Below are 15,125 nucleotides of genomic sequence, written 5' to 3'. Positions count from 1 at the left end.
GCTGGGAGGTGCATTGGGGTGCCAGTCTAATTAATCACAACACGCATGGTACCACACACTAGGTGAACTGTGTAGGAGTGTGCACTAAATGCATGGTAAGGTATGCTTAGTAGAGATGGGTTTGGGCATGTTCGCAAGCGCCTCGTGCCGAGCCAGCCAGGAAGCCGTCAGCACGCAGGGCCAATCACAGGCACTGAGACATGTTCCCGGTCCTCAGCTGCAGAGATCAGGAAATGTCTCAGTGCCTGTGATTGGCACTGCACGCTGACAGCTTCCCGGCGGGCTCGGCACAAGGAGCTTGCGAACACGCCCGAGCCCATCACTAAATTGCTTAGCACAACCCTATAGTGTGAACAAGCCCTTAATTTGGAGGGTGTTGTGGATCCTTAACACGTTATAACCAATGATGCCAAGCACACGAAAATCCATGCACATAAAGGCATTTTTCTGTTTTATCACTTATAATGTCAAAGAGCTGGTAGCCTGTATGTATAGGGCTTCCTGTGACTACCAGGTAGTAGTTGACCTACAGGATAGGGCAGCACACCCATGCTGTTTATGACAACCATGAAGAAATAAGATTTTATAACAGTGGTAGGGTTCTGAAGATCCTCTGGGTTTAGGAACATGTGGGATTTTTAGTTTTCTATTGCAAGGTTGGAAATTGCAGTCATTCACAGATCCACCTGTCCTTAAACATGGAAGAGGGATCCACCACATCAAACATGCTGAGAGTAGACACCACCCTTAATTAAACAGTGACCAATTTCCATAGTTTATGTTGCAATAATAGATTATAGCCACTAGATGGAGCCAAGAAACTATTTCTTTTTTGGTGCTCCTCAGCTCTATCTAGTGGCCATAATGTAAAATTAAAACACACTACATTTGAACTAGGCAAAGCGCCATCTGGTGGCCATAATGAAATATTACAACACTACATTTGAGCTGGGGAAAAAATATTAAGCTATTGTTTTTATTCACCCATAATGAACATTCACAGACATTCGTAGGGTGAAGGGCTCTGCAAATTGTTTATAAGTAGACCACTACATGTTAGTAATTTTAAATTAGATCTTAAACCTAACTGGATAACAATTATTTTGCTGAAACATGGTGTATCATAAGCAATTGTCATGTTTTTTTTAATAAAATAGTTTTCACTTTTTTATCCTTTTTGTATTGCAGTGATCCCCTCCTATCTTCAGCCACTGGCTGTTTTTTAAATTAATTTGGTGACCAACAAGCAATTTGTGGACTGTTAAAAGTAGTTTGGCATACTCTTCCTTATCCAATTTCAATATAGTGCCTTAAGGGCCAAACCACAGACTCGGTAGTCTAGAGAGCTCCCTACTAAACTGTAATTAAGATCCAAATAAAACATCCAGCCCAAATCAGAGCTCCAGGGCTCCACCTCTTCATTTAACTAGCAAGCTAAGAAGTACTTAGTTCAGACACAGTCAAACAATTAGCATTTTCATATTTTTCCCATGACAGGTGTAAGAAAATATATCCAAAATATGCCAAGGTTTCAGGGACCAATAGATAGTAAAACTAGAAAAAGATGGCAACTGCATGATTCTATAACCAGCCTTTATAGCAGGGCGCACATGGGAAGGCTTACAACAATACAAAACATAAAAAGATCACTACCTCTGTTTTTAATGCATACTGTTGACAGGGTAATTCGTTTTGTGGCAGGCTAGCTGGCAGGTGCCCAGGGGATCTTTTTATGTTTTGTACCAGTAGATAGTCCTAGAATATTAGGGATCTGAATTTGAGAAGCAGCACAATGAGGTATAATGCCTGTATGCACATACTCCTAAATGAAAGGGCTCTAAGCCACCAGATCAGTGTTTAACCATTTGAGGGAGAAAATATTGATATATTTTAATATTTATGTATTTACACTTTTTTTTTTTTTTAATGGGGGGTCTGGATCTTGTCAGAGGAGACCAGATCCAGACCCCCACCCACCCATGTAGCTGCAGAACACTTTAGATAGTGATCTAATGCTGGCTGCAATGAGGCACTGTAGAGGAAAAAAGCTCTGTCCCAGCCCCTGAACTCAGATCAATCACTTGTTTGAATTTTGGCACCATTGATTATTCCCTTGGGGATCTGGGCCTTCTCACTGGACCTACGCGGCCTTCCTTCCTGGGTATCCTACTGAGCTCAACCCACTTAAGGAACATCATCACTACCAGTCCCATGCTCTTCTGGCATCGGAATACTCCTTTGCACTCTATAGGACTTCCTCCTGAATTTTTATCCAGGGAGGAGTTTTACAACAATTGTGTCTGGGTTAATGGGAGAAAATCGATGGGCTATTCTAGGCATCTGACCATAGGGACTGTAAGCAGGCACCCTCTCATATCCCCTCAGACTCCCACCTCCTGAGCCCTAATTTGCCTGAAGAGGAGGAGAAGGGGGAAGAGGAAGACTCTGCATGAGAAGAAACCGTTAAGAAACTATTTGTTTCCTTGTGTGCACAGTGCATGCATGCTTACATTTAAAACCACATTTCCAAAGGTCAATAGTCTGGAATCCTTAAAAATGCTCAAACTGCCTAAGTCATTCCCAGTCCACTCGATGTTACAGCCAGTGTTATATGCTTACTGGGAACATCGTGAAAACCTGTATACTCCCCCTAAGCAGTTAGGCCAACAATATCCTATTCAGGAAAGCTTCCGCAAGAAGTGGGCAGTCCCTGTTGCCCTGCCCACCATTATTACCTGCATTTTGCTGTGGGCTCCCAGCACTTCCAATTTGTTGTGGTTCCCTTCAATCTGCCAAGTATTTACCAAGGTGCTGGCCCCTGTCCTGGCCCTGCTCTAGTCTCAGTGGATTCCTATAAATGGGTACTTAGGGAATAGGTGCAAGACCTCTTGTCCAACAATTAGAGGACAATGCACATCCTGCAGGACTTTGGATAGCTGAAACTGGCACACCACTTGGAGTATTTGGGCCTAGTCTTGGACACGGCCCTTGACAGGTTCTTCCTTTCCAAGGAGAAACTGCTGTCTCTCAGAGTTCATGCTTGGACCTTAGGGTCCAGAAGTTGACCACTCCTCTGCTTTGCATGATGGTCCTAGGCCTGATGGTGGCCTTGTTCGAGTCTGTATCTTATGCTCAGTATTACACCAGGCCCCTGCAGATCAACATTCTGCTTTCATGGGACAGACAGGTTCAGCCTCTGGATCTCCCCATCCCACTGTCCAGCAAAACCAGGCTTCCCCTGACCTGGCGGTTCTCCAACCTGACGTTGGAGCCAGGGAAGTTCTTCTTTCCAATATGCTTAAAGATTCCAATGATGGATGCCAGCCTGTGTGAGATTCCTCCGGTCCACGGCACTCGCCGGCTGCGTTCCACGCTGGAATGCATAGGAAGGGGTAACCGCCGCAGGCTTCTTCCCCCATAAGCAGGAAGTAAGATGCGTTCCACGCTGGAACGCCCCGCGGCCGCGTGACGTCATGGCCGCGGGCTATTTAAACTTGCAGAGAACGTTCCAGGGTGTTCGATTATTGGGATCATTGCCCAAACAACCCTGGAACCATTCCGAGTACCTCTAGAGCAACGATCTGGACACCAATCCTTCCTCCAGCAGCCAGCCTTCTCTGGACTCCTCTCCTACCGAACTGCAGCATCACAACCCAACCGCAGGTACTTGCTTAGTGTATACTGTGGCCTTGTATTGGATTTCCTACGTCGCCACCTAGTGGAGCCTCTCGGTATAACCTCACACTAAATGCAATACATATACTTTACCTGCTGTATTTGAATTGCCTATACTGCTCTACACCTAGAGACTGCCTTATACCTCTTACATTCCGAATACTAGTGGTGATTGCATAACCGTGGAATATAACTTAAATCTCTTGCCGCAACGCTACCTCCTACTATCTAGTTGTTTAATTTAGCGGTCCATGATGTCTAAATTCCTAACTCTCCGCCTGTGATTGAGAGAGCCGCCTGGGATTAATCCTGACAACCGCCTAAACCACCAGTTAGACCGCAGCTGAGATCCACCGTACCCTTCCCTAGGACGGCGCATGACAGCCTGTTGGGTTGCCTTGGAGTCCTGGAGAGCCCCACAGTACAGGGAACCTGTTTATTAGAGGAATCTCAGCTACAGATCAACATTATGGAGCTCCGGGTTATTTGGTTGTCTCTTGATCGCTGGACTCCACAGCTTCAAGATCATCTGACAAAGATCCAGTTGAAAAATGCCACGGCTAAAGCCTACATCAAGCAGCAATGAGGCCCTAGAAACTGCACCATGCAAAGAGAAGCTAACTAGATTCAAGCTTAGGCCCTATCCACCATACACGTAGCATGGAAAACTGGCAGACACACTACCTCAGTCATGAAGGTCTGCACCCTGGACAACGGTCCCTTCACCCAGAGGTGTTCTGAGCCCTTTGTTGCTTGGTGGCTACCAATGTGGACCTTCTGGTGGGCCTTCACGGTAGACGCCTTGGTGGCTCCTTGGGATAAAATTCCAACTGATCTATGCCTTCTGAGGATATTGCCTTGCCTCCTTCACAGGTTGAAGACGGAGATAATCCTGGTGATCCTCATCGCTCCGTATTGGCCTTCATGACTGGTAAAGCATTTGGCAGACTATACTTGGTCAGATCTTTTTCTTGGCAATTCTCTTTCAGAAACCGCTTGCCTGTCACGCCCTATTAAAGGCTCTTGTGCAGTAGGTTGCTCCTACTGTCCCCCCTGTGTATGTTTCAGTGCCACTGTGGGACCTCAACCCTCTTTTGTCAGCTCTTTAACAGCCCCCCTTGAACCAATCAGGGATATCATCCCTGCCTTACTAACTCTCAAGGTGGCTTCCTCGTCAGCATAACGTTCACAAAATGAGTTTCTGTGTTGTCAGACTCATCCTGCATTGAATCCTAGTTATCCCCAAACATAAGATGGCTCTGAGTCCTAAGGACTCCTTCCTCCCTAAGGTGATATCTGCTTTTCACCTTTACTGCCTTGATGTTTTTGGAGCTGCGCGAGGTTACCTCTCAGACACTTTTCTGGTGGTATGGTCCCTTTAAAAGTCCTGTATCTAATTCAAGCCTTGCAACAGTTTCATTAAGAGTTCTGACAGATTCAGGTAGTTCTTATTTATGCTTCTTTCACAATGTATCGCTATGGCTGCAACAAATTCAAAAATAATTACTGACCATTGGTAGATAAGGAAACTGGAGGTAATTAAGACCAACTCAGATGCTGTGTTCACACCTGAGCGTGGTATAGGCGCTTTTGGAGAGGTTTTATTTGTACGTTTTTGCATGTTTTTTCAGGTGTATTCAGGCTTGAGTGTTTATGTATTAGCCAATGAAAATGTAAGTACTATGAGAAGGTGATGGTTGTACAGTCTTGAAAAGTACCCTTTTGAGATATAGGCGTCTAAGTGTGGACTAAGTTGGCGTACAATGACAAGCCAGAGTTCTCAGAGTAGAGCCAGGGTGTAGTAAAGAAAAGGGTATGTTTGTGTAAACCACTCCCCCACACCTGTTACTGGTTGCTAAGGTGCTGTCAGCTGCACAACTGACAGTGTCCTAGCAACTAAAGACACTGCAGCTGACAACATCCTAGCAACCAATTACACAGTGTAGCTGACAGCATCATAGCAACCAATGACACTGTGCAGCTGATAGCATCCTAGCAACCAATGACACACATGGTGTATCTGACAATATCCTAGTAACAAATGACACTGTGTAACTGACAGTATGCTAGCAACCAATGACACTGTGCAGCTGCCAGTATCCTAGCAACTAATAACACTGTGCAGCTGCCAGCATCATAGCAACCAATGACACTGAGTACCTGATTGCATCCTAGCAACCAGAGACACTATGCAGCTGCCAGCATCCTAGCAACTAATGACACAGTGCAGCTGCCAGCATCATAGCAACCAATGACACTGTGTAGCTGATAGCATCCTAGCAACAAATGACACTGTGTAGCTGATAGCATCCTAATAACAAATGACACTATTCAGCTGACAGCATCCTGGCAACCAATGACACTATGCAGCTGCCAGCATCCTAGCAACCAATGACACTATGCAGCTGCCAGCATCCTAACAACCAATTACACTATGCAGCTGCCAGCATCCTAGCAGCTAATGACACATTGCAGCTGCCAGCATCATAGCAACCAATGACACTGTGTAGCTGATAGCATCCTAGCAACAAATGACACTGATCAGCTGGCAGCATCCTAGCAACCAACTGCACTGTGCAGGTCAGGAGCTGACCAGACATCGAGGATGGGGAGTCCATTATGTATGATCGTGCAATAGATCTAAACCTCACATGCCTCAAATTCATGTAGATCTTTCCCATGTGATTCTGTCACTTGTGACATTTGTGGCACTCACTTTTGTTTTATTATGAATGTTTATGACACTCCTAATGAATTCCATGTTTGATTCTAAGTGGCCCCTTTAATTGTATTCTCATAAAACAGTGAGTCAAACAACATGTCCACGGCAACCAATCAGCTTCTCTGTTTCATTTTGCAACCCTTAACTTGACAAACTGAAGAGAGAAGCTGATTGGTTTCCAAGGCTAATTGCTCCAGATTCTGTCTGCTCCAGTTTAAATCAATTTCACCCTTTATTATTATTTTATTTTTTAAAAACATGGGGTTTTATATCACTATTGCATATATGATTGTGGGTCAGGCTCACGCGATGTGGACCTGTAATAACCATAAGTACTGTGATCACACCTGCATGTGACCGGTCACATGACACCAGGACACCACTGACGGCGCTCAGCCACTTCTAAGCACACAGCAGGCACCTGATTACCAACATCTTAGCTGGCTGGTCACGTGCCGGGCTGACTCCGCCCCGGAGGCGGGGTTTATGGAGATTGCTGCAGAATCTTGGCTCTGGCTGTACCGCAGTGTGTGTTGATGAGTGGAGAGCTCTTTGGAGGTAGGTGGGCGGTCAACTCCATAAACTTTTATTGGAATGTAGATGTGCACCGATCAGAGAGGATCTGGGATGGTGACATGTGACCTCAGCAGGTAGAGGATCTGCGATGGTGACATGTGACCTCAGCAGGTAGAGGATCTGGGATGGTGACATGAGTCCTCAGCAGGTAGAGGACCTGGGATGGAGACGTGAGAGCTCAGCAGGTAAAGGACCTGGGATGGAGACATGAGAGCTCAGCAGGTAGAGGACCTGGGATGGAGACGTGAGAGCTCAGCAGGTAGAGGACCTGGGATGGTGACATGTGAGCTCAGCAGGTAGAGGATCTGGGATGGAGACCTGAGAGCTCAGCAGGTAGAGGACCTGGGATGTAGATGTGCACCAATCAGAGAGGATCTGGGATGGTGACATGTGAGCTCAGCAGGTAGAGGATCTGGGATGGTGACATGTGACCTCAGCAAGTAGATGATCTGGGATGGTGACATGTGACCTCAGCAGGTAGAGGATCTGGGATGGTGACATGAGTCCTCAGCAGGTAGAGGACCTGGGATGGAGACGTGAGAGCTCAGCAGGTAAAGGACCTGGGATGGAGACATGAGAGCTCAGCAGGTAGAGGACCTGGGATGGAGACGTGAGAGCTCAGCAGGTAGAGGACCTGGGATGGTGACATGTGAGCTCAGCAGGTAGAGGATCTGGGATGGAGACCTGAGAGCTCAGCAGGTAGAGGACCTGGGATGTAGATGTGCACCAATCAGAGAGGATCTGGGATGGTGACATGTGAGCTCAGCAGGTAGAGGATCTGGGATGGTGACATGTGACCTCAGCAAGTAGATGATCTGGGATGGTGACATGTGACCTCAGCAGGTAGAGGATCTGGGATGGTGACATGTGACCTCAGCAGGTAGAGGATCCGGGATGGTGACATGAGTCCTCAGCAGGTAGAGGATCTGGGGTGGTGACATGAGAGCTCAGCAGGTAGAGGACCCGGGATGGTGACGTGAGAGCTCAGCAGGTAGAGGACCTGGGATGGTGACGTGAGAACTCAGCAGGTAGAGGACCCGGGATGGCGATGTGAGAGCTCAGCAGGTACAGGATCCGGGATGGTGACGTGAGAGCTCAGCAGGTAATGGACCCGGGATGGTGACGTGAGAGCTCAGCAGGTAGAGGACCCGGGATGGTGACGTGAGAGCTCAGCAGGTAGAGGACCCGGGATGGTGACGGGAGAGCTCAGCAGGTAGAGGACCCGGGATGGTGACGTGAGAGCTCAGCAGGTAGAGGACCCGGGATGGAGACGTGAGAGCTCAGCAGGTAGAGGACCCGGGATGGTGACGTGAGAGCTCAGCAGGTAGAGGACTTGGGATGGTGACGTGAGAGCTCAGCAGGTAGAGGACCCGGGATGGAGACGTGAGAGCTCAGCAGGTAGAGGACCCGGGATGGTGACGTGAGAGCTCAGCAGGTAGTAGTCGTCTTCCTCCAGGGGGAATAATGGTGTGGATAGATCTGAAATCCAAGTCATGTAATTCATATCCTGTACAGATTTGTCCCTGTACCCAATGGGTAAGTCATTGGAACAAATTGTCTCCTAATCCTCCAGATCAATTAAAAATCTGGGCTAGCAATCATAATGGCTAATGAACAAGCTGTATGTGGCCTTTGATTAGATATCAGGCCAATGAATATATTTTTGAAGCTGCAAATGACTAATTGGTTGACCGTTCGCCTGTTTTTCTCTTTGTTGGTGTGCGCTGAAAAATAGGAAATGTTGCATTTTCTTGCAGTGCAATCTAAAAGCACCACAACACGCCGCAGTGGGTGTTCATCCGGTACGCCGCGGTGGGTGTTCATAGCACACAGGGAAACAAAAAAAAGAAAAGGGATTAAAAACCCATTAAAGCACATGTTAAAAAGTGCATATGCTAGGGTGTGTATGAGCAGTTACAAAGACACATTTGTTGGTTGTATTTGTCACTGTTCACACAATATCAGGATCCCTCAATGGGAAATGTAGATCTCTGTAACGTTAGCTATCCTTAAAATCTGCTCAGTGTTCTCTCCATTAAAAAACGAAAAGCCACTAACATGTTAAAGCGGACCTCTACCCATATCTTTAAAATAACAAGAAACACACCTTTTAGAAATGTTTAGTAATAACCATCTACAAACACATACTTCTAGATAATTGCTGGCTTTGTTTTCTTTGCATTCCTTATTTCTCTTTTCTTCCCCAGTCTACTGACAGTGGCCATGTTAACTAAAGGCAGATTACAAGTTATCTCTTTACTTCCTGGAACACTGGCACATGTGACTTGGACATGTGACCATGCGCACCATCTCAGGGGAGGAAAATGCCTTTCCCTGAGGTCACATGAGATTTCCCAGCAATGCTCTGCTGATGTAGCCTTCCCAAGATGCAACACTTTGGCCCTTACATCATTTGTGTTGAACTGGACCAGGAAGTAGATGAACTCTATTTGAAAGCAAATTAAAAACAGGTTAGTTTAAATGAATACCGTGAAAACTGCGCTGGAGAAAAAACACACACTTTATGACCAGCAGCAACAATACTAAGTTAGTTTAACTAATGAATGTAAGATGATTTTATATCAGCATGCAGAGCTGCGTGCTGCTATGAGTTTTAGTAAAAGGCGGTAAAGGTCCGCTTTAATGAACCATGGTGTGTGGATATATAAGTACCACATCCAAAATTCGAATCAAGGAGAAAAAAAGTAAATGGGACTTTTAAGGTGCCCCTGGAGTCAGATATGAACAATAGAAACATAATCATTTTAAGTCCTAAAACAGGTTTTGGGTAATAAAACAGTGGCACGCTAAGATTAAAAAGACATGTATGCAAGTATATCTAATAGCCCAAACTTCTCACAATCCATACAAAATTCCTAATGCATAACTTATCCGTTTTGTTATGGTTAATAACTTCCGTGAAAGACTACTTGTGAGGATATGGCTTCAACCTGGATGCAGACCAGGAGCAGCCAGAACAGTGCGGGACACCTAGCATCCCTTTACGAATGCGACTTTGTAAGTTTTATATTGAACCCTTTCACAAAAAAAAAAAAAAAAAAAAAATAATCTGCCCTTGCGGTGGCACTGCCCCAGCACTGGAAGGGTTAACTGCTCCTTTTTGTCTTGGGGCTTTTACATACCTGAGCCCCACTCCTGGTGGCTCCAAGACTGGTGCTCCAATGGTCGGAGACCCACTGATGTGATTACGTCTAATGCAGAGCCCATAGCCCTGAATTATATATAAGGACGTCAAGGGACGATCCTTGAGCCAGAGGAGACTGCCAGGAGAGGGGGGGATCAGGTAAGACAAAGTCCTCTTCACTATACCTGTAGACATTTAGGGGTGTAGAAATGTTTTTTTAAAAACTACTTGTCCAAGGACTAAAGCGGGGGCCTGATCTACTTGTCCCTCCTAACAATCTACTTGTCCAAAATGTTTTCAATCGAAACCGTTTTTAGCAGTGCTAAGAAGTGGTTCTCATTGGTCAGCGCCGTCAGGTGACCGCGTTGACCAACGAGTGCTCGCAATTTGTGAGTAAAATTCAGAATACATGGCACAGGGCTGCACTGGCGCCGGTATGGGATACAGATCGTACATAGATTTGAGGGGGTAATTCCATTTTCACAAATTACTTTTGGAAAGTGAACTTACCCTTTAATGCACATTGTGTGTGCTAGAGAGCGCTGCTGCCAAGCTAACAAAATGCCACAGTGGAATGGGGGGCAGCACTCAGTGCCCACACACAATGCCCTATACATGCATTTATTCACATGCAGATAGTGGGGGCAGCGGGGTTGGTTTTACTTATTTTTTTTTTATTTTTTACTTTGTAAATTTTTTTATTTACTTTATTTTCATTTTATTTTTAATTTTATCACCATTTTTTTACATTTTTATTTCCATTTCTAATTATTTTCTACATTTTTTATTTATGTTTTTAATTATTTTTTTTTCTACTTTATTGCTATCACACAGGAGATAACAAGCCTATGTGTGATGGCATTTGGAGGTGACAGGTTCTACACCCCTGATGTTAATCAATGTTTAGTTGTGGGGGGTTTTTGCCCAGAGATGGGCTTTAAGCATTTCCAAATCGCAAATAAATAAATTCTATTCAGTGCAGTACTACTACTCCTTAAGCTGGCCATACATTCCTTTTAGATTTATTAAAGAACTTTCGTATGTAAGAACTTTCTTTCGGTTTTCTATTAGTTGATGGGAGGGTCAATTGGCCATCGATTTCAACGGTAGTGATCAAAAAAGAGTATGGTATTTTTTAGTGGCTGATGGTAAAGAAAGATCTTTTGTATGAATGTGTATTTGGAAATCTATTAGTGTATGGCCAACTTTACAAACTAAAGTGCACAAATGCCCAAAAAGTGCTAATGATAATGTTTGCTAAGTGCTGAATATAATATTATCCAACAGAATAAAGTGCTAAGTGCAATAATGTACTACAGCAACATAAAGCACACACGGAGCTTACACACGGAGCTTACACACAGTCATCACATTGGGTGGAGGCTGGGTGTGCACTTTAACCACTTGCTGACCGGGGGCATTAAACCCCCTTCCTGCCCAGGCCATTTTTCAGTATTCAGCGCTGCAGTACTTTGACATTTATTCCGTCATGCAACGCTGTACTGAAATGAATTTTATACCATTTTTTGGTGACACACAGAGCTTTCTTTTGGTGGTTTTTAATCACCACTGGGGGTTTTATTTTTTACTATATAATGGAAAAAAGTGCCAAAATTTTTTAAAACAAACTTGTTTTCCCTACGTTATGTTATAAAACATTTATCAGCACCCCATTTTTTGGTAAAATATGAAAGACAGGGTCACGTCGGGTAGATAGACACCAAACAAGTCCAGCTTAAAAATTGCATGCACCTGCGAAATTGCAAAAAACTACCATGCCTAAAATTAGCCATAGGCGACGCTTTAAAAGCTTTTACTGCTCATCAGTTTAGTGTCATCAGTGATGAATGGCCCGACGCATTCTGGGGGCTGGGGGACTTACATTTTTTTGTGACTTGTTTTTTTTTTTACACAACTTTATTGCTGTCGCATAGGGGGATAACAAACCCCCTATGTGAAAGTCAATATACAATGACATGTCCTCTTTATGGAGACATCAGGGGTCTCTAAGACCCCCTAATGTCACCTAGAGATCCCCAAAGAAGCTGCTGAAGCAATGATCTTCTTCACCAGCTTCTTCTCTGGCTATAGCAGCCAGAGAAATGACAGCTAAAGGCAGAAGTGATGTAATACACATCGATTTCCACCTTTAGAGAGAGGAGGAGAGATCAGTGATGGGGGAATGCTAATCTCTCCTCCTTCTCAGTATAGACAGCCGCTGTATCGGCCCTGGGCCCGCAGGGTGTGTGTGTGTGTGTAATTTACTCATCCACTGACCTTGTTCTCTCTCGTCTTGGCTTTTGCAACTCCCTCCTCATTGGCTATCCCCCCCTTCAGTCTATCATGAATGCTGCTGCCAGACTTATTCACCTAACCAACTGCTCAGTGTCTGCAACCCCCCTCGGCCGATCCCTGCACTGGCTTCCAATAGCCCATGGATAAAATTCAAAATATTAACAATGACTTACAAAGCTATCCACAACTCTGCCCCCGGCTATATCTCAAACTCTTTAAAAGACCTTCTGCTTTCCAGCTCCCTCGTCAACTCCTCCCATGCTCGCCGCCAGGACTTCACTAGAGCCTCTCCCATCCTCTGGAACTCTTTACCCCAACCTGTCCGTCCATCTCCCACTCTGACTGCTTTTAGGCGATCCATTAAGTCTCCTCCAGATCAGACAGTGTGAAAGGGACCTTCAAATGTTGCTTGGAGGTGGTACATTCACAACGCTGACATTGGTTTTTGTGTTTTTCTTGGCAGGCTGCTAGATCTTTGGGAAGGAAGAAGTTCACATTAAATGCAGCTGGAGAGGTCAGGGATGAGTGGTTTTTAAAGCTCTTTTAGGGCTTGTTCACACCAATTACTGTGCGTTCCAGTGCGATTTAGCTGCTGGAATGCACTGTATTGCATACTAAACTCCCCCGTGTTCTAGGGTGGGAGGGGTCATGGCGGTGCATTGAAGTCAATGGCCCAGCAGCCACCCCTCCCCCGCCCGCCCGCTATGCGATCAGAACGTGTGGCACAACAATGTCTGCGTTCTGCTCCAGTGCAATAAAAAAAAATGGTGCATGCAGCATTTGTTTGCAATCGCACTGGACCACAGGGAGGAGTTTTAGTATGCGATACAGTGCGTTCCAGCAGCTAACCGCACTGCAATTGGTGTGAACAAGCCCTTACTGTTTGTTATGAATCTGTAAATGGTTTCATGTCAATAGTCTGCGCACAGGTGCACTTTTAGGAAAGTTCTTACTGGCTTGGATGTGATTACAATGTAGATTGACTATATTAACATGAAGACATTTGCTTCCTTTGTATTTAGTTTTAAGGAGCTTCAAAAGAAACTGAATGGCATTTTTAGATTGCTGATGTTGTAATTTTAAGCTTTCAGATTTTTTTTTTCTTTCTCTTTGATCACTCCTTTAAAGGTCGACAAGCATCTTCATTGATTCACTTTCCGGTGTGTGTCTTCCGGATTAGTTTGTGGTGGCAGCATCAGTGTTTTTTGTTCTCTTGAGAGAGAACAGCTTCCATTTAACCCTTCAGAAAATGACCGAATTTCTTTTCTGCTTCAGTTGCTGCATTGGAGAGCAGCCACAGCCGGTAAGTTTACTGCATTAGCATTTTGACTCTATTGATATTGAAAATGTTAAACTGAGTGCTCAAACAGGTACAGCTGTAATATGTGAATACGTGATCTGGACATGTTTGAAATGATACTTTCTAAGACAGTCACCCACACGCTCTTACACAACTGTGTAGTCAGCACTATCGTGGCTCTACGGAATATGCTGTCCGTTGCTGGATTTAGAGACAGGGCACACTGGATACATGTGAATGATGACGGCTTTGGAAAGGCTTCATTCCCTTTGTCACCAAAAATCTTATCTGATTAAAGGACTTTAATGGCGGAAAAAGTGGGTGCTTCTGTTATATGGTGTGATCCACTAAAATAGTAGCCTATGGGAATGCATCTTTGTAGTTGTCCATTGTTCTTAGTAGTTTTGGCTCAGTATATTTGGACACCACTATTAACTGCGTTTAATTGCCTGAGATTCAGGCTTAAAAATAAAATGAACTGGAAAAATTAAAGTAGTGTACCCATAAAAGAAATAGGCTCAGGATAATGTAGCTTGCGTAGCTACTATTATCCAGAACCTAACTTTTAGGCTGGCCTTCAAAGCAATATGTCAGGACAAAGGAATAACCTTTAGCCTTCAAAGGAATGTCAGGACAAAAATATGGGCCACTGACAACTTGTTTTTTTAAGATGCATGCTACAGAGCTGGCTTCCTTTTCTTCAGGTTTTTTTTTTAGTAAAGATGTGACAGGTGTTAACATCTGATTATTGACATTCTTGTTCAGGTCTGTGACTCGGTAGTGAAGGATCAGGATGACAGGCCAAAAACTAGTCAGCAGTGGCAACTCTGTCTTGACAGATTTCTATTAAACCTGACCTGGTTAATTTGTCCTTGCCAACCCAACATTATCTTATCTGAATGTTAATTTATGCAACCGGTTATTTTTTCCTGTGTGCGTGTCACAATGTAGTGACAAAAGAGGAATAAAGCTAAATGTAAACTTCCACTGCGAACTTTAACATTGTTATATTACATAAAACTCACGTTTATGTAATAACCTTTTAATCAGTAGAGTTTGACAGCTGTTGTATTTTGAGGAACATGCCTGGAGCTGTGGTAATTAAGTAAAAGTCCCATTGGTAAGAATTGCAGGAAAACATTTATTTAAATTTTTCAGTATTTCTGCCTAATAAAAAACTAGATAGTAAAAATCTATGTATCCAAATCTGCTATCAAATTCTTTATAGAATAACACTGTATGATATGTTTGTATAGATTACAAAACCTAAAAGATAAAGTACAGGAGCAAGACATTACTAAACCAAAAATGTGCTCTGGGACTCAAGGGTGTTTAAAGGGGGAAAAAGGCCCGGGGATTCACGTGGTTAAATTACAGAGGTTCCTGGGATGTTTATAAGTAGCCCCCCCCCC

At 44.3% G+C, this 15,125-nt stretch overlaps 1 protein-coding gene across 1 annotated transcript in view; it reads left to right on the top strand.

Annotated features, from left to right (window-relative positions):
- Positions 1 to 13,611: 13,611 nt before the first annotated feature.
- LOC108796989 (CDC42 small effector protein 2-C) overlaps positions 13,612 to 15,125 on the top strand; it is a 16,499-nt gene continuing 14,985 nt past the window's right edge. Inside the window, exon 1 of the mRNA XM_018568557.1 lies at positions 13,612 to 13,716. Coding sequence (XP_018424059.1) covers positions 13,663 to 13,716 — 54 coding nt within the window. The 5' untranslated portion in view covers positions 13,612 to 13,662. The remainder of the gene's footprint in view (positions 13,717 to 15,125) is intronic.

The sequence above is a fragment of the Nanorana parkeri genome, unplaced genomic scaffold (assembly GCF_000935625.1).
Source record: "Nanorana parkeri isolate BGI_ZX_2015 unplaced genomic scaffold, ASM93562v1 scaffold1207, whole genome shotgun sequence".
In the NCBI taxonomy this organism is placed as follows: Eukaryota; Metazoa; Chordata; class Amphibia; order Anura; family Dicroglossidae; genus Nanorana; species Nanorana parkeri.
The sequence above is the reverse complement of the archived record's forward strand: the minus strand, read 5'-3'. Positions and strand labels throughout refer to the sequence as shown.